At 41.5% G+C, this 17,918-nt stretch overlaps 1 protein-coding gene across 3 annotated transcripts in view; it reads left to right on the forward strand.

Annotated features, from left to right (window-relative positions):
• The window catches only part of ANKS1A (ankyrin repeat and sterile alpha motif domain containing 1A), a 170,947-nt gene that overhangs the window by 74,750 nt on the left and 78,279 nt on the right, over positions 1–17,918 (forward strand). For all 3 annotated transcript variants that reach the window (XM_066622832.1, XM_066622833.1, XM_066622834.1), the window contains exons 12-14: positions 4,239–4,279; positions 7,494–7,626; positions 9,878–10,425. In XM_066622832.1, the coding sequence (XP_066478929.1) occupies positions 4,239–4,279; positions 7,494–7,626; positions 9,878–10,425 (722 nt within the window). The remainder of the gene's footprint in view (positions 1–4,238; positions 4,280–7,493; positions 7,627–9,877; positions 10,426–17,918) is intronic.

Here is a 17,918-nt window from a genome sequence, read left to right on the forward strand (position 1 = left end):
CGGACACCATTGTGAATAGGAAATCTGTCAGTGAGAATATTTGAATTTGGGATCCGAACCTGACAAAAATTTTGAGAGTGTAATTGACGTAGCAGGAATAATAAACTTTCACCAAGTGAATCCTTCATGGAAGGAAGATCCTTTTCTGAGCCCTGAATCCTCTCTCCCAAACTTTGTGCAAGAAGCTTTTCAAAGGAGCCCATCCAAAGCAAGGAGGGGAAGGGGCAGCTTCAGACTCCCACCTGAAATTCAAGAGACAGGCTCTGCTCTGCCCTGCCAACACAGCCATGCTCAGTGGAGAAATGAAACAGGTGCTGCCTCGCCCCTTTGCGCCTACACATGCCGCTCTTTTAGACCCCGAGGGAGAGAAGCTTCTCCCATACACGACCATTGCAGGCTTGGAAAATGGTGACACCCACTGCCAGAATCCAAGATGGTGACTCCCAGCTCATTTTGCCAGAATCCAAGATGGTGTCGCCTACTCATTGTGCCAGAATCCAAGATGGTGCCGCCCAGCTCATTTTGCCAGAATCCAAGATGGCGTTGCCCAGCTTTTTGCGACCCACCCAAAATTGGGTCACGACCCACCAAATGGGTCGCGGCCCACAGTTTGAGAACCTCTGTTCTAGAACAATTGGCTGGTAAGCTCCTCTGTGCACAATTTTTTTAAATAAAATTGTGTTCCTTTGGTGACAGCTAAAACTAACTTAAGCTTTCCCTTTTCACAAATACAGGTAAGCATTACTAAATGACGGAGATGTGTTCCCTGATCCCCATCGTTAAGTGACACCATCGTTAAATGATGTCATCTGTTTAAGGCCTCCAGAGCCAAGGTGAGCTATGCTCTCCTTGCCTCCAGAGGTTTTGCCAAGTCCCCTTGTGGGGCTCAGAATGGCCAATCTGGCTGAAAAAATGCAACTTCTGTTTTCTGGTTTTTCTCTGTGGAAACAAGGATCCACAACGGACCATTGTATATGCAGTCTGTTGCTATTTGGAATGTCACTAAGCGATGTTCACCTGTAGATTTTAAGCAAGAAAAAAAACTAAGTGCAAGTTTAATTTTATAACCTTGCAACCACTGTTATTAGAATGCGAATAAATCCTCAGCTTTGATCAAATCCTCAGCTAGATGGTTCTAGCTGAAGTTGCATGCTGAGTTAACATAACATACTCTTCTCTGTGAAAGCCATTTGGCAAAGTAAATTGACAAAAGAGAAAAATAAACACATACACAAATCTGCTTCTTGGTCCACCTAGTGGGAATCAACTATCCCTCTCATATTGTATACTGAATTCTTCTGACCTACAGGATGCCAGCAAATATGTGTGATTTGTTAAGCTTAGTGTTCTGTGACTAATTACAAAACTTGTAATTTTGTCCTCAAGTGGCATGGGACTATACAGGTGGAGCCTATTTATCCACGTTAGTTCTGTTCCGTGACTCGGCTCGATTAACAAAAAACACGTTGTGCTAAATTCCATAGTTACATAAATACACTGCAGCCTGACATTTCCGGATGCAATCCGCTCTGTTGCTACCACACCTGCCACTGTGTGAGTGAGAGTGAGTGAGTGAGAGAGAGAGAGAGCTCCACCTTGCTGCACGTGTTCTGGCTAGAGAGATTTTGGCCCTCCCCTTCCCCTCTTCAGCCTCTTTGCTGGCTCAGGGGCTCCAGGAGTGTTACTGTTCCTTTGCAAGGGGAACCTCTTTCAGGGCTCCAGGGCTATTTCCCTGCCTGGGCGAAGCAGACCCTTTTTGCAGTGTTTTGGACTGCCTAGAAATGGATCAAGACACCAGTGCAGGGCAAAGGAGGTAAAGGTGTGTGTGACTTTCTGTTCCCCCACCCCATTTGCATTGAGACAAATCCGCAGATAAAAAATCCGTGGATAAATAGGCTGCACCTGCTTTCCTCCCTTTCCAATTTGTATGAATAGTTGCTTAGCACATACAGTGGGCCAAGTATACTTGGATGTAGGAAGCAGTCATGATGGCCATTATGGTTCAGAATGTAGAGTGTAGAAATCATGCAACTGGATCCTGTGTACATTGACTTCATAGTAAGTCCCTTACTTGCAGCCTTCATCATTCACTAAGGCTTTGATGTTTACTATTGTTTACAAGTACATTATGTACTTGAAAATTATTTTCCTGTATATTCATATCCCTTGTTTGTTGTCTTGGTTCAGATGAACTCTGTAAATAACTGAAAACTGTCAATACACTTTCCTATAATCTATTCTCCATGAGAAACCTCTACCCAGTTCTTAACTAGTTTTACCTAAGCTTTTCCAATGAGTACTTTGAATTCTGACACCTGTAATTGAATGCAGTGCTCTTAACAGATAAGTGCACTGTGTTTTCTTCTGATTTTTGGATTAGAGTATTTTTTTTCTTGCTTCATAAAAAGCATTGGCCTTCTGGATCAAACACTAGGTCCCAAATCCTAACCAACTTTCCAACACTGGCATAGTGGTGCCAATGTGACTTGTGCTGCATCCTGCAGTTGGGTGGCACTCAGAGGCCTTTTCAAAGTAAGGGAATGTTTGTTCCCTTATCTTGAAGCTGCATTGCCCTTATGTCAGTGCTGGACTGTGGGTTAGGATTGCACCCTAACTCAGATAAAATGGATAAGAAACTTAACATCTTAATACTAAACATGTTAACAAGCAAGTTGCATTGATTGTAGACTTGATCAAATAGACTTGATCAATTCAAAGAGAAGTTGCCTAGTAGGTGAAACATCACTAGAAAATCTCAGTGTCAATTGAAACTTGTTCAGTCAAAAAGAACCATAGACTGCCTCATGCTCTAGTTCAGGGATGTCCAAACTTTTTGGCAGGAGGGCCACATCATGTGTCGGGAGCCGGGGGAAAAAAGAATTAATTTACATTTCAGATTTGAATACATTTACATAAATGAATATATTAGATGGAACTTATATGAATGAATGAAGGTCTTGCAATAGCTCAACGCATATAAAAGGACCAGCCACAAAGCAAGACCAGCCTTTCCTTTGCACAGATGTGAAACAGCAAGCATGGGAGGGAGCCCTCATCCCACAGCTCACACAAGAGATCGAACAGTTGGCCTTCATGCTGAGAGCAGTTGCTTTGGGCCAGTGCAGGCTCCACCAAGTCTCTGGAGGGCCAGAGCTCATTGGAGACTGGGGCTTCCCAGCAGGCCAGATTGGGAGTCCTCGAGGGCCACAAGTGGCCCCAGGGCTGGGGTTTGTGCACCCCTCCTGTAGTTGAACCTTCCCAACTGATTCAGTGACTGTATGATCTTGTTCTATGTTCTTCTATTGCAGTTTACCCGTGATGGTATGTATGCATTTTCCCGTACACAGAGGAATGTATGTGTGAGAGGAAAGAGGCTTGGAAAAATGCAATCTATATTGCACAACAGGTCCCTCAAATCGTGCTATAATGGGAAAGCTGCTTCCTTGTTTTATTCAGCTAACTTATGTCACTTATACTGGTAATGGTAATTTTAGGAATGTGTCACACAGCTGAAAGGTTACTGCCAGCATGAATTTAAGAACTTGTGTGGTAGCTCCTCAGTTACTTTCTGAACACTGCTCACACCTTAAGCCTGCAGTTTTCAAACTCTCTGGGAGTTTGAAAACCATAGTAAGTGCTTGCAGAGGAGGGGAGGGAGGCAGCGGGAATGGGGGGAAGGCAGCAATGCGATCCCCAGGATTGTGGGGTTGCAGGGGCTGGGATACAATTGCCAGTCCCTGCAGCAGCATGTTGAGGGTGCAAGAGCATTAGCAGGGCTCCACAGCCTGCAGAAAGTGAAAGTGGAGCGATTGCACTCCATTTCCACAAAACTGGAAGTGGAGCGTGATTACTCTGCTTTCACTTTTAGAAGGCTGGGGAGCCCTGCAGATGATTGCGCAGGGCTCCCCGCACCCTGGGAAATCTGTTGCAGGGACTGGTGAGTGCATTCCAGCCCCTGCAGCCCCATTAGTGCATCACTGCCTTCCCCCTGCCCCCGCCCCTTAAGGGGGCAGAGGCCAGGGCCTTCAGGCTGGGATGTTGCGATGCCCCAGTTTGAATACCACTGCATTAAGCTGTTGTCCAAGTAAAGCATTTGTCCATGCGATGAGAGAAAAAATGAAAAGCAGCAGCGTTGCCATCCTGAAGTTCTGAAGTTGTTGCCTGTCCTTAACTGTAATTTGCCAGGGAAATAGATGGATTGTGGAAATGTTAAATATTTTTATTTTAAAAATTCTTAGGTGAATTACCATCAGGTGCTGTCAGCGGTGTCCAGCCTCAGGTAGGAATGATTTGATTTTGCATATGTAAACAGAATGCCTATAAAAGTTTCAGGAAAGAGTTGGCCATTTCTATTTAAGTAGAGTCAAATATATTCTGTAGCTTTAACTGAGGAAAATCTTAAAATTAGAATAATTATACATAATTACTGTACATACAATATTTCAGATACTTGAATCTGTACTAAAGAGGTTTGCATGGTAAAGACCTATGCGTGCTGCAAGTCTGGGAACAAAAATTTCAGTAATTCGTATATGTAATGAGTTGCCTCAGCTGGTGTTTAGAATAGTGATGAGGTAATAAGTTTTGGAATACAGTCTCAATTTAAACTCCTTGAGATTTAATTGAGTATGTGGAAAAGAGGTTCAGACAGAATTGTTTGTGATATAGCTGTCAAGTTTAAGACTGGAGTGAGTTGGAAGCATGATACCTCCAGTAAGTATTTAGCATAGAGTATGGAATTCAGTATTGGTGAAGGAATCAGGAAGTTTTTCAAGAAAAATATTCTGTTTATCAGTTGTCAGAAATGAGGAACATGAACAAAATATAAACTTCTACCTTAGCATCTTGATCACTTTCTGTGCCTTCTAAGCAAATTTGCATTACCAGATATAAATAACTATAATTTGGTAGTAGGACTGAAGAAGAAAATTAACATATCACAATTCTAAATCTACTGATGTTGTAAAAAATTGTGACTTACTCTTTTTGAACTTGGGAAATGTGTGAACCTACAGAGAGAGTGAGAAGGTTGCATCCTAAGATGCAGGTAGAAGAAAGCACAAGTAAGTGAGCTTCCCCGTGCCTAAAAACGTGCTTCAGAGTGCTGTATGGGGCAAAAAGAGTTTCAGGGTTAGAGGGAAACATGGAAAATGCTTTTCCCCCACTGCAGAAATTAGGATACAACCCATTGTTAATAGAATTGTCTTTATCGGACAATACTGATATTATCGGACAATACTGATATTGAAACTACTTGAAATACTAATCTGTTGGTCAGTGTCATTAAATTACGTGGTTGAAATTAGCCTTCTGATTCCCTCAAACCATTCTGCTGAAGTACTTGGTTAAACATGGTTATGCTATCCTCCTCTTCTTGCTAGTTCTGTCCCAGTGATATAAATGTTTGGGTTTTTGAAGTATAAATGACTGTCTAAAGTGGAATGAGTATCCAACTCCACATGCAGTTGAAAAGCTACTCAGCAGAGTTTGGAAGACGATTGCATGTATAAACAGCAAGTATAGTGTGATTATTTTATCAGAAATAATTAGCCTGAACAAGACTCTATGCAGATGTTAGGAAATCTTGCAGAGTTTTCATATTTCATAACATGTGAGTATGCCAGGAAGACCTATTCCCCATTTTTCTGTAATCATAGGGATAATATTTCCTTGTAGGCAAACCCTCTCCAAGGAGAGAGCAGTGCTTGGGAGAATGATTCCCCAATGTGCTCACAAACATTGTGAAATACTGGAGATTCTGTACAGTTTCAAACATCCACATAGACCTAAAGTTCTGTTTAAAGTCCATGGTATAGTTTACTAAATTATAGAGAGCTAAAGGGGTTTAGTTTTTTAAATGTTCACAGGAGTCCTAATTCTAACTCTCTAAGGCTGCAATCCTAACCACACTTTCCTGAGAGTAAGCCCCATTGAACAAAATAGGACTTACTTCTGAGTAGATCTGGTTAGGATTGTGCCCTAAAGCTCTCTCAGCTGCCTATCTCCAGACTGTCTAGTCCTTGTATGACACCAGGGCGCTTCAACCTGTGAGTCGGTACCCAAATGGGGTTGTGAAGGCTCTTTTGTGGGATCACAGCAACCCCACAGGCCTGCCCTAAGTCTACCCCATAACCATCTTTCCCTCTTCCTGTCCCTAACCTAACCAGAAGATGGGTGGATGAATTGAGTCCTGGAAGGGGGGTGGAATTGGCAGTGGGTCCCCAGTCTTATACATTGATTGATTGATTGATTGGGGTTGTAGCACAAAAAAGGTTTAAGACCACTGCAGTAGGCAAAGTCAGTAGGGTTGTGATGATCCTGCTTAGAAAACCAGAAAGGCAGGAATGATACCTTTTGAGGAAGATTGCAATTAGGAAGTTGGAGGACAAGAAGCAATGAGCATCCTGTATGACAGTGGTTCTCAAACTCTGGGAGAGTTTGAGAGCCACTAAGTTCTTGCGTGGGTGGGAGGGGGGGAGGCAGCAGGGATGGGGGAAGGCAGTGGCGCGATCCCCAGGATTGTGCCGCTCAGGGGGGCTGCAGGGGCTTGGGAACACGTACCCAAGCCCCTGCAGCCTCCCGCAGGTGCAGGGAGCCAGGCATGACCTGCAGCAGGGCTTCCCGCTGCAGTGAAAGTGGATGCGGAGCGTTCACGCTCCACTAAAGCTTCCTCCTCCCTGCCTCTAGGCTGCCCCCGCCCCTTAAGGGGGCAAAGGCCAGGGCCCGCCCAGTTCAAAAAGCCCTGCTGTATGAGGTAAGTCTCTCATAGGTTCTTTAATGAGTTGGCCATTGCTAGTCTTAAATCTGGGGGACTGGAAGAGGCATCTTAACTAGAATTGTCTTATTACTTTAGAGCACAATCCTATGCATATTTTCTCAGAAGTCATTTCCATTGTGTTCAGTGGGGCTTATTTCTAGGAAAGCATATATAGGATTCCAGCCTCTGTTATACAAAATGTGTCTGAAGAGAGCATTTCTATGGGGAGATGTTTTGTTGTTGAGCAAATAACATTGGACTTAGAGCCCAATCCTGAGCTCAGTGCGCCAGCTCACCACTGGCACACACTGTTGCAAACATGCCGTAAGGTACTTTTGCAAGCCCTACCGCCGGTGCTCTGCCAGTGCTCATTAATGATACATTATAAACATGCATTTAAGAATGGCTTCCAAATATCCATATGAAGTTGTCTTTTGTAAATAACTGACTCCAAACAATTAGGTAGATGAAGAGCTTCAATGTTTTCTTCAATTCTTTCCCCTGATCTTGTCCATGATGTAACCCAATCGTTTCTCTTTTCCCATCCCTTCTGACACATCCAAGTTTATACTTGTACAAAAACAAATTCTTAATTATCTGAAAATTTTGACCCCAGAATATGTAACTTAAATCTATGCCGATTTAATAATTTGCAAAACTGATTGTGTGAGTAGAATTTGAGCTTTAGCACATGTTCTGATTATGTCAAAGAAATGAATATACAATCCGTTTGCAGGTCTGGCCACGAAAAGGTGCAGCTGCCCAGGATGGCCAATGGCCACTGAATTGCCAAAGTTCTTCTGACGTTTCTTCTAGCCATTCTGAGCAATATCCAAGTCCTGATTCACACTTGATAGAGGTCTCTAAAGGTAAGTCTTTCCAACTCAACATTAATGAATATTTGATTAAGAAAAAGTGTTGCATTTTTCTGTACGCAACACATTGTCTGGACTTAAAGCATTGGTAAAATGCTTGCAAACCTCTCACAAGACTCTGCACGTGCCAGAAGATATTTTTGTGTTTGCTGCTTTGCTTCCAGGAGATGGAAAAGCAGCCACTGTTTCAGTCCAACAGTGACACCATTGTTGGGTTTCATTGCTGGCTTTGGGGCAGTCAAATGTTCCAGTAAACAACATAAACTGTCAGCTGCTTTTCCGTCCTTTGAAAGCCGTATTGCTAAATGTTAAACAGTTGCATAGAAATAAGTTGGTGAGGCCAGAAATGTGAACATGTGTTCAAAATAGTTAAGCTTGACCTTCTTTCAGATTGGAAGTACTGAGTCAGTAAGATGCTCCCTTTAGTCATCTTGTACTTTATTATTGTTAGTATTAAGAATACTTATATACCACTTTTCAGAAAAATAGTTCACAAAGCAGTTTACAGAGAAAACACAGCTTGCTGTGAAATAGCTCATATTGGTAGTTTGCCTGGAAAAATTTGGCAAAAAATAGGAAGCTTACAGATCCTCATCAGGTTAAGTCACCACGAGTATTGAGAGCAGAATCTTAGCAACCACTCTTGCTATGTATATAGCTGTGTTGTGTAAAGAATTTTCAGAAGGAACACACTGAAAACATGATCTTCAGACCAGCAAGGCTTGTCATGAAATGAACATTGTACTACATAGGAGAATAAATGCAGGCATGACAGTAAAATAATTCAGGCACTAGAAGGCGTGTTTGTATAAGTAAATTTGCAGATCTATCTGGGTAACAGAACTAATTAATAGACCTACTTTGGACATTCTAATATATTTTGGGTATCTTTAATATGGAGTTGCTGCAAGTAAGCACAGTGCTGCAAGACACAATTTGAGCCCAATTTGTACAGATGGGCTCAAATTTCTTAAACTTATATCGCTTGTGACTTAATATTTAGCAGACTAGTGTTAATTTGTGTTCTAAAGCTTTTGGAGTAACTTGTTTGTGTAGAGTAAAAGCAGCAATGCTTTAAGAATGAGTGCATCAGTTCTTTTATTGAGGAAACTTTACATGTTGCATTTTGATCCCTTACACTTTGGCTTGTTGTCACAGGACACAATTTAGCAAATTTAAGCGCATCTGTTTTGTATGAGTTTAACTTCTCTTGAAATCAGTGGAAACTCTGACTGAGTAGATTTCACTGTAGCTGAAACATTTTACTTCTTACTAATTTGAAACCTGTGTGTGTGTGTTGCATTCTTTGTATCCATTCCTGGATATAAATTAGAGTCCATAGAAATAAAGTTTCCTTTCTGTTCCTCAAGTCACATCCCATGCTTAAGAAAAAGTTAAGGAAAAGTTTTGAATACAGTTTTCCTTTTGTGATGATGTGAGGGAACTTGGAATTGAAATCACTAGTATGATTTCAGGCTTGTATGATGTTTAGTTTTTACCTGCAGTAAAGACTGGGAAAAATATTAGTTACACTTGCTCTTCACTGCAGGCATTTTGAATAATTCAAATCAGTCAATGATTCATACTTAAACCAGGTTCTGGTATTTGATGTACTAAATTTTGACTCCTTAACAGTGTCACATTTCAACAGCAGTTCAATAGCAAACGGATTACAGCAGCAGTGTTGCACACTAGTTTATATAGAGGAATTAGTTACTGGGAAGCAGGGTTCTTGTGGAGTTAATGTTGCTGCTAAGTCCTTATTTCCTTTGCATAAGGAGGTGAGTTCAAGCCACAAGGGAAAGAAACAGCTGTAGGGAGGAGGGGGGAATGTTCCAACTTGCAGGTTGTTTGCAGCTCAGTTTTATTCCCCACCCAGTGCTTTATGCCAAGGGTAGGGAGTGCTGCTCTAAATAACACTTCGGCCTTTATAGAAATATCTCGTGTTCCAGGAGTCTGCCTGCCCCCCTCCTCTCTGCAGAGTATAGTTAGCACTTCTCCAAACCTTATATAGCAAGCGCTGATTGTTAGTGTTAACAGGAATAAAACGAAACGGGGCGGGCTGCCAGAGTGCATAAATCAGGCCAGTGTTTGGAATTTCATAAATGCTCTGACTTTGGGTACATTTGGAGTACTCAGAACAATACTGAACTGTTTCTGTTTCTTCTTCTCTTGGTGGGGGGCGATGGAGCTCTCCTTCTCTTGATTTTTGTCTGTTTGGGTTTTTTCATTTCTCCTTTTGAAGACCAAAGGAGCAGCAGCAATAGCCCCAACCAAGCAGATGCCCAGGATGTCCAAGTGCTGGATCAGTTCTCAGGTCTTCTGCATGGTTCTTCTCCAGTGTGTGAAATAAATGAGGATCCTTTCAGACTCATTTCAGCTGTGGGTAAAGGAAATACAGAGGGGACTGCTATGCAGCTGGAAGATGTTGAGGCATCTGGACCAGTACAGACTAGCACTGCAGACCAAAATAAAGTGGTCTATTCAAGCATCCGTCACACCAGCGACAACAAGTTGGACCGTGAAACTTTAGTGCATCCTCACTTACCACAGCACCCTGGTGGTGCTGAAGAAGGAGACAAGAGTAGTGTTGTGGGCAGAGTCCACCCAGGAGGCAAGCCCAGAGCAGAACTCAAACTTAGCCGTAGCTTGTCAAAATCGGACTCTGACCTTTTGACAACTTCACCAACAGAGGACGATACAATGGGGAGCAGAAGTGAATCCCTTTCCAATTGTAGTGCTGGAAAAAAGAGGCTGGAGAAATCACCTTCCTTTGCTTCAGAGTGGGATGAGGTAAGGCTGACCTTGACTTTATAAATCTGCTGTTAGTGAAATATTGCTGCATGATTTGCCTTGTGATGAGAGCATCTGAAAGGGTGAGATTAGAAATAGTGCTGTTTGTCCTATTGTTTTCAATTTTGCATGTAATTTAAATGGACCCCATAAACTGAACATTTGTGTCCTAACTACAGAACTGAGAGAGAAGCTTAAAAGGTTAAAGTATTTTTTAAAATGTTAGTTCAGGACGTGAATTATCTTGACTTGTTCAGGACTTTGTGGAATGAATTCTGTGTTTGGGTCAGTGGGGTGGGGGAGGGAGAGAGAAAATGCTAGAGAATCTGTCATATTAGAATGAGCTTTCCCAGCTTAGTCTCCTTGGAATATCTTGCAAGAAAGAGTGGGTTACATATCTAGGTCACTGCCGTCTACTTTGTATAAATGAGAGAGCTTCAATGAAGGCAGCGGCTACTTGAACATTTCTGCACAGGTGACAGATTCAGAGTAGGTAGTTCTGAGCATTAATAGAAAACTTACTTACTGGAATACGAAACTGGTTAAGTATTTCCAATAGAAAGTTGCCTTAGTAAACAACTTCTTTGAGAATAGGTGTCACTCTTGAAACAGCACCAGACCTTTGCTGACACATTCGTTGCTGATTCTACTCAGACTTCCACAGCAGAGTTGCATGAGAGATGTGCAAGAGTAAACTTTTTTTTATGAATTGAAAAACTGTTTGAACCCCAGCTATGGGTTGGATGTCAGGCCTAAAAAAAGTGTGAAGGGGTATATGTTATGCAGCAAACTAGGGGGAGTAGCGTATTGAAGTAATGGGATCACAATTTATGTACAAGTTAGGGGTCAGTGGCATCTCATTTTAATCTGTTGAAATATTCTAAATTGTCTACTAAACAGTTATTCCAAACCCCAACATATTTTGACAAACATCTATAACTTGCTTAAAATTGCAGAGAAATCTGAGGTAGTTGGGGGGGTAGGTAGTTTAATGAAGAGGGGAAAGGTATGCTCAATATGGAGAAATGATGCTTCTAGATACTGTTTACACACATAGTAACTCTTTTGAAAGTTATTACTTCCAAAAATGTTACATTCTGTTATGCAAATGTAAGATGCTTCAAAGGGCGCAAGACAAGATCCTATCTGACTTGTGAATGTAGTCTAGGAAGATGATGTTGCTGTAACCCCTATTCATGGGTCTTTCCTAAATTGGTATCTGGTTCCTCTGTGCCTTTATGTTTTCAGACATGTATAACTTCTCACCACTTGGGCAATCAAATTCATGTACATCACCTGGAGGAAGTGTTTCTAACAGTATCATGTGATATTTAACAAGAATACACTTTTTAAAGAAAGCATACAACTGGCTGACTGCCGAAAAATCTAAAAGTTCCATAGCTTGTCCTTCTTTCTGCCTAAAGAAGCTATTTGCCAAAATGGTCAGTCCACACAGGACATGTTCAAATGATCAAGTTAGACAAAAGAGCTGTCACAGAATTCTCTGTATGGGTTGAACTTTATGTAAAGCAGTGTCCCATAACATTAAATTCAAAAACAATTGGTTGTATCCTAAGGTTTTGCAGAGGGCAAAACTTCTCTGTGGTCAGAAGTGCCATGTATTCCCTGAACAGAAGGCAGAGCAGCCATCCATGAAACTCTGGGATACCAGTCATTAAAATGAAACCAACTATACAACTGAGCATCAGATAAAATCAAATACTCATTTAACAAGTTGTTTAATTACCTTTATATGTGTTTAGTTCTGTTTGAATTTGTAGAATGTAATGCCATCACTGCTAACTAATTTCTTTTTGTTGGAAATGCTAGTATGATAAAGTTTGCCAGAAGAAAGGTCCTTTGTACAGTATACAAAAATCTTTGTCTGGAAGCTAACCCATGCATTGCAGGAATTAATGTTGCCTTTAACTTGCAAAAATGGTTTTGATTTTTGTGATCGCTACTGTTGCTCAGTGTAAGAATATTTCTTGGGCATGCAGAAAATACTAGGTTCAACCCTTAGAATTTCCAGATATGCTAAGAAAAATTCTTGTCTGAAATTTTAGAGCCACTGTCGGTCAATGTCATCAATACTGGTTGGACAAGATGGACCAACAGTCTGACTTGGTAAAAGGCTAGGTTACTGACTCTTTTAAAATGATTGTGTTGGAGAAATTTAAACTATAACTGCTGTTAAAATTGTCTGTAATGACCTTAAATAGTTCAAGATGTTCTTTTTCCCAACCCAGGGTGCTTAAGTACTTTCACAATTTCTTTTCAATGTTGCTTTAATGTTCAGTCTGCTTCTTCCAGAATTATCTGTTACATCATCCTTTGAGACTCTGATTAGGGTCAGTGATACTGACTGTAGAAAACTGCTGGGACACTTACTCATCCTGCTGTTCTGCACTAATGGTTCATTTGCAATTCCATCTGTGTTCTGATGATAGTTTATAGGCTGTCAGAAAAATTAAGGCAAAATTCAACTCTGTCTTTGACAGTAATCTATCTACATCTGTTAGACCTGGTATGATCTATTTTTTTCCTTAAACAGTCCACAAGAAAACAGTCCTTATCATATGAGAGCGTATTTCCTCCTTGTCTTTCCCTCATTAAGTTCTTCTTTCCTTGTTAACTGTTCATGCTGTTAACTTTTGACTTGCTGAGTTTTGAAGCTGGTTTACAGTCCCTGATTAATGTTGGAGCCAGAAATGCTTGACCATGCTTAATGCTGTGACAGGGGAAGATGTACATTTTCGTGGTGGGAGAAACCGTTCAGTTTGGTTAGATATTTTAACCCTGGTTAATTATTAAGAGAGTGGTGGTGGTAAATTGGCACCAGCTTTCATTTCTGTTCACTTAAAATAACTTACCTACTTCATGGAAATGCTGTCTTAATACATTGTGTCTGTGACTCACTTTTTCCAAATCCAGGATCCAAAATAGATTATTCTAAGAAGATATGTAATGTGTTATCCAAGGACTTATAATGTAATATCTGTACTGTATTTCTTTTGAAATGCGCTTAGAATTGTTGTCTTTCAGAATCCAGTCTATATTGCTTGTTAATGATTCTAGAAAGTACCCTTACAAAAGAAGTTCTGTGTAATAAAACTTCTGTTAAGTCTTGAAGCCATTGTGATACATTTGGAGTATTGGGGTTTTATGGTTATTGTCTTTCTGGATCAATATAGAGTTAAGTCATTGACAACACAGTCCTGTGCATCTCTACTCAGATGTAAGTCCCATTGTGTTCAATGGGGCTCATTCCCAGGAAAATGTACATAGGATTGCAGCCTAAATTCCTGAGTGGCTTTGATCGAATTACAGGTTCAACCTTGTGATACACGGATTTTTTATACACGGATTTGACTCAACACGAATGGCCACTGCAAATGAGAAGGAATGTGCTGGTTCCTAAAGAAGGGGGAAAATGCATTTTTTTTTAAATCACAGTTTAAAAAACTGCTTTTCTTACTGTTGCAGAGAGACAGTCATGCAAGCAATTACAGGTATAACATAATTATCCACGGATTTTTCTGTCTCAGTGTGATGAGAAGCGTCCTTTAAATTAAAAGAAAACAGTCATTTAACAATAGTCTGTTAATGCGAGAGAGGGCAACCAGCTGACAATCCACCAATCATTCTCTTTCCAGGGTTCACTCTAAGGTAGCGATCCCTCTCTTCCCTCTGAGTATGTGAAAGAAAATCACTTTGCATTGGTGAAGAGAGAGGTTGCTGGCTCAGAGTGAAGCCTTTCTAAGTGCCTGGAGAGAGACTGATTGTCTTCTTAATGACTCTTATCTTTGTTTTTTAAATGGATTTGCTTTAATGCGATTTTTGCCATCCATGTGTGTTCTGGGAACTGAACCTTCATGGATATTGAGACTCAACCTGTACTAAGTCTCAAAGAAGTTATTGTACATTTGACACAATATTTTGTTTTCCTCTCAGAGAATCAGGTTTGTAACCTAAAGTATTTGAAAGAATTTGAAAGTAGATAAATAGGTATGGCCTGAGCTACAGTGGAGAAAGACCAAAGTTAGTAGAGTAAGAGCAAAAGCATAGATCAACATTTCTGTCCAGCCCACAGGTGTACACGTTTGATCCCTGTTGCATATATGTAATGTTGGGCAGAAATGGCTTAAGTAAATGGAAATTAGGATATGATGAGAGAGAATTGGTTGTAGTATTTAAAGGCCTCCAGCTGCGCATGCAGGTGGAGGGAGAATTGCCCAGTTCCCCGCCTGCGTGATGTTCTGCACAGCTATTGGTGGTGGGAGGGGGCAAGCCTTGGACGTACTGTTTAAAGCTAGCACCCAGGCTTTCCCGGGCCTCTTTGTTCCTCGGCAGCAGCAGAACCCATCCACCCACCCTTCAAGCACAGTAAGAAGTCTAGCTGGTTGCCTTTTGGGGCCGGATAGGGATTTTTTTACTTTTCCCCTGATTGGCCATGGATTGAAGCTTTTTTCGCCTACCCCTCGGGTTTCTTGTGGGTATTTTAGCCAAGTTGGCCATGTCTGGCAGGATAGTGCAGGAACGGGAGGAGAAATAGGGAGGCGGTGTATACCTTTAGGCAAGCAACAGACTGGGTTAATGCCAGTGCTGATCCCTGAGGCTACCTGGTTTGGGGTCAGGCTGACTTGACCCTGGAATGGAATTGGGTTTCTCACCTTCATGGTACCCCGGTTCAGGGTAGGCATAGCAATTCAGCTGCTTTGACCCCCATTTCCAGGGGTTGGTGATGAAGAACCTGGGGGAGACTTTGGCGAGCTCAGGTTCTGAGCCAAGATGGTTCGCCCAAGGGAAGGCTCAGACAGAAACTGTCTCCTCCTAGTAAGGTGCCCGCACTGAAGGGGGGTGGAGTATAGCCAGGACCCGTTGCATTTCACCAATCTCTGCGCAGCTTTGTAATTGAATAAATCATGGCCCTGTTTCAACCAAGTCTTTTGTGTCATGCATGTTTGTGGGGGGATACCTGGGCAACTTCTGCTTCCAAACTTAAACTGCATGAGAATGTGCTGCTGCATCTTGATTCCTTAAGGCTAGTACAACCAAGTTGACTTTAGGTCAGTGCCTTTTGGCCAGCATTGCACTGCTCATCAGATCCTGTCCAAGCACCTTTCTGGGGAATAAGCAGAAGGAATGAAGTTATATATGAGGCAGGCTGTAGTTAGCATAAATATTTGAATGCTTTTAAATTTGGCTGGTTTTATAATCTGCTCATCAATATTCAAACAGCCATGAAATTCATGTGCAGTCATCAGACCACCCAGGATTTTGCCTAATGTGAATAAATTGATTGTATTCTTGAGGGTTAAGAGGATGCGTAACTCTGCAGCAACATGCAGAATGCTGACACCCCAGTTTTAGATACACCCCAGCTTGTATCTATGTTGTCTTCCTGTTGTAAAACAACTTTAAGCTTCTCTCTGTATTTATTTAAAGATGCTTAAAGAATCCTGTCATGTATACGCAATGAACAAAGCTTAATACTTTGGAACAAATGAAACTAAATGAAATGTAATCAAGGACTGCATAATGTGAATTGGACAGAAGTGATTCCACTTGCCTCAAAAAAATATACACGTTTTAGTGAGCTCTAATTTATACTTATGTTATTATAGAAAATCTGCAACACTCTTAACATCTAATGGAAGCAACTGAAGAGTTGTTGAACCATCCCAGCACACGTTAGTGGATGTTGCAGATCCCTTGGTCAACAATCCCCCTCCTTGGATCCAATTGCCCATCCCACCCTGTCACTGCCTACCCCACTAGGAGACACACTATCTCTTGTGTCACAACAACCTGTGAGGTAGAAGCCTGAACAGGGCCAACCTTAGGAGCTGCGGGACAAGACAGCGAGAAGAGGCTGTGCAGGATTATATCAAGTTTTGATAAGGCAATACCATTACTGGATTGAATCAAAGTTCTCTCTTGCATGGGCTTTGAAAGGTTCCGTGACCCCCCAAATGAGGCTTCGCAACCCCATTGGGGCTGTGATCCACAGGATGAAGAACACTGAGTTACAGTATATGTGTGAATTATGGCATAATTTTGACACTGTAAAGTGTGTGTGAATTTTCTTGAGGTGCCTTCTATATTAGGAAACTGTAAACAGGGACAATTAAACAATAATGCTTACAAGCAGCAGAAGGCCTAAAAAATAGGAAAATTGATTTTTGAAAGTTTCTGGGGTTAGTGTTATGGTCCTGATTCAAACATAACTCAAAGTATCCATGCCTCCTTTGTTGTAATCTTATCCTAGTTTACTCCCTGCTGCCCCCCTAAAATAAGATTTTATTTTCTTCATCAGGTTTCTTCATTTTTATTTGATAAAGGTTAAATCTAAGTTTGTAAAACATGTTTAAACAACTTGCATCAATGAATTTTTGTATTTTTCTAGGTATTCTGTCATTTGTAAAAGCTATTGCTTAATTGTCCTTGTTTAAAGTGTCTTAAAATGACTTGGGCCCAAATCCTAACCAGTTTTCCAGCTCTGGAATAGCTGTACCAATGGGATATGTGGTCTGTTTTGAGGGTAGAGCCTCCGTTTACCTGAAGATAACATCCGCAGGTCGCCAGTTTGAGGCCACCAGCACCATGCGACCTTGAAGCAGCTGACAAGCTGAGCCAAGTTATTCCATCTGCTCTGAGTGTGGGAGGATGGAGACCAGAATGTGAAACCAGATCAGAAAGAAACATCTGAAATGTTGTGGTTCTTGAAAGATAGAACCTTCTTTCAATTATAAAAAATCCCTATGGGGATTTAAATAGCCTGCCTATGTAAACCGCCTTGAATAAAGCCTGAGGAGAAATCTGACAACCAAGAAAGGCAGTATATAAATACCTGTAATAATATTGTTGTTGTTGTTGTTGTTATTATTGTGTGTGGTGCGTCCTGCAGTTGGGTGGCACTCACGGAAGCCTGCTCAAAGTAAGGGTATGTTTGTTCCCTTACCTCAGAGCTGCATTGCCCTTATGTCAGTGCTGGAAAGTGGGTTAGGATTGCGCCGTTAGTTTACTACAGACATAATTACGTTTCAGAAGTGAATGAAATCATTGGTCCAGTAAACATTATGCAGTTTTTGAGCAAAATGTAGAGGGGGGCCCCATATCCACAGATCCCATATCTGCGAATTGGGTCAGTGGGGCCCCTGGGCACTCCCCCCTTTAGAAGCGAGGGGAGTAGAGCCCTCCGGGGCTTCCATGGCCCTCCTAATGCCTTAAGGCAGTGGTTCTCACACATTTAGCACCGGGACCCACTTTTTTAGAATGAGAATCTGTCAGGACCCACCGGAAGTGATGTCATGACCAGAAGTGACATCATTAAGCAGGAAAATTTTTAGGAATCCTAGGCTGCAATCCTACCCACACTTACCCAGGAGTAAGTCCCATTTACTGTCATTGTTAAAAGAATATACTTAGTAGCTCGTTGAAAGTACAGGTCTGTAACACTTCCCCAAATGCAGTCACACACCATGGCAGCA

This window comes from Tiliqua scincoides, chromosome 4 (assembly GCF_035046505.1).
Source record: "Tiliqua scincoides isolate rTilSci1 chromosome 4, rTilSci1.hap2, whole genome shotgun sequence".
In the NCBI taxonomy this organism is placed as follows: Eukaryota; Metazoa; Chordata; class Lepidosauria; order Squamata; family Scincidae; genus Tiliqua; species Tiliqua scincoides.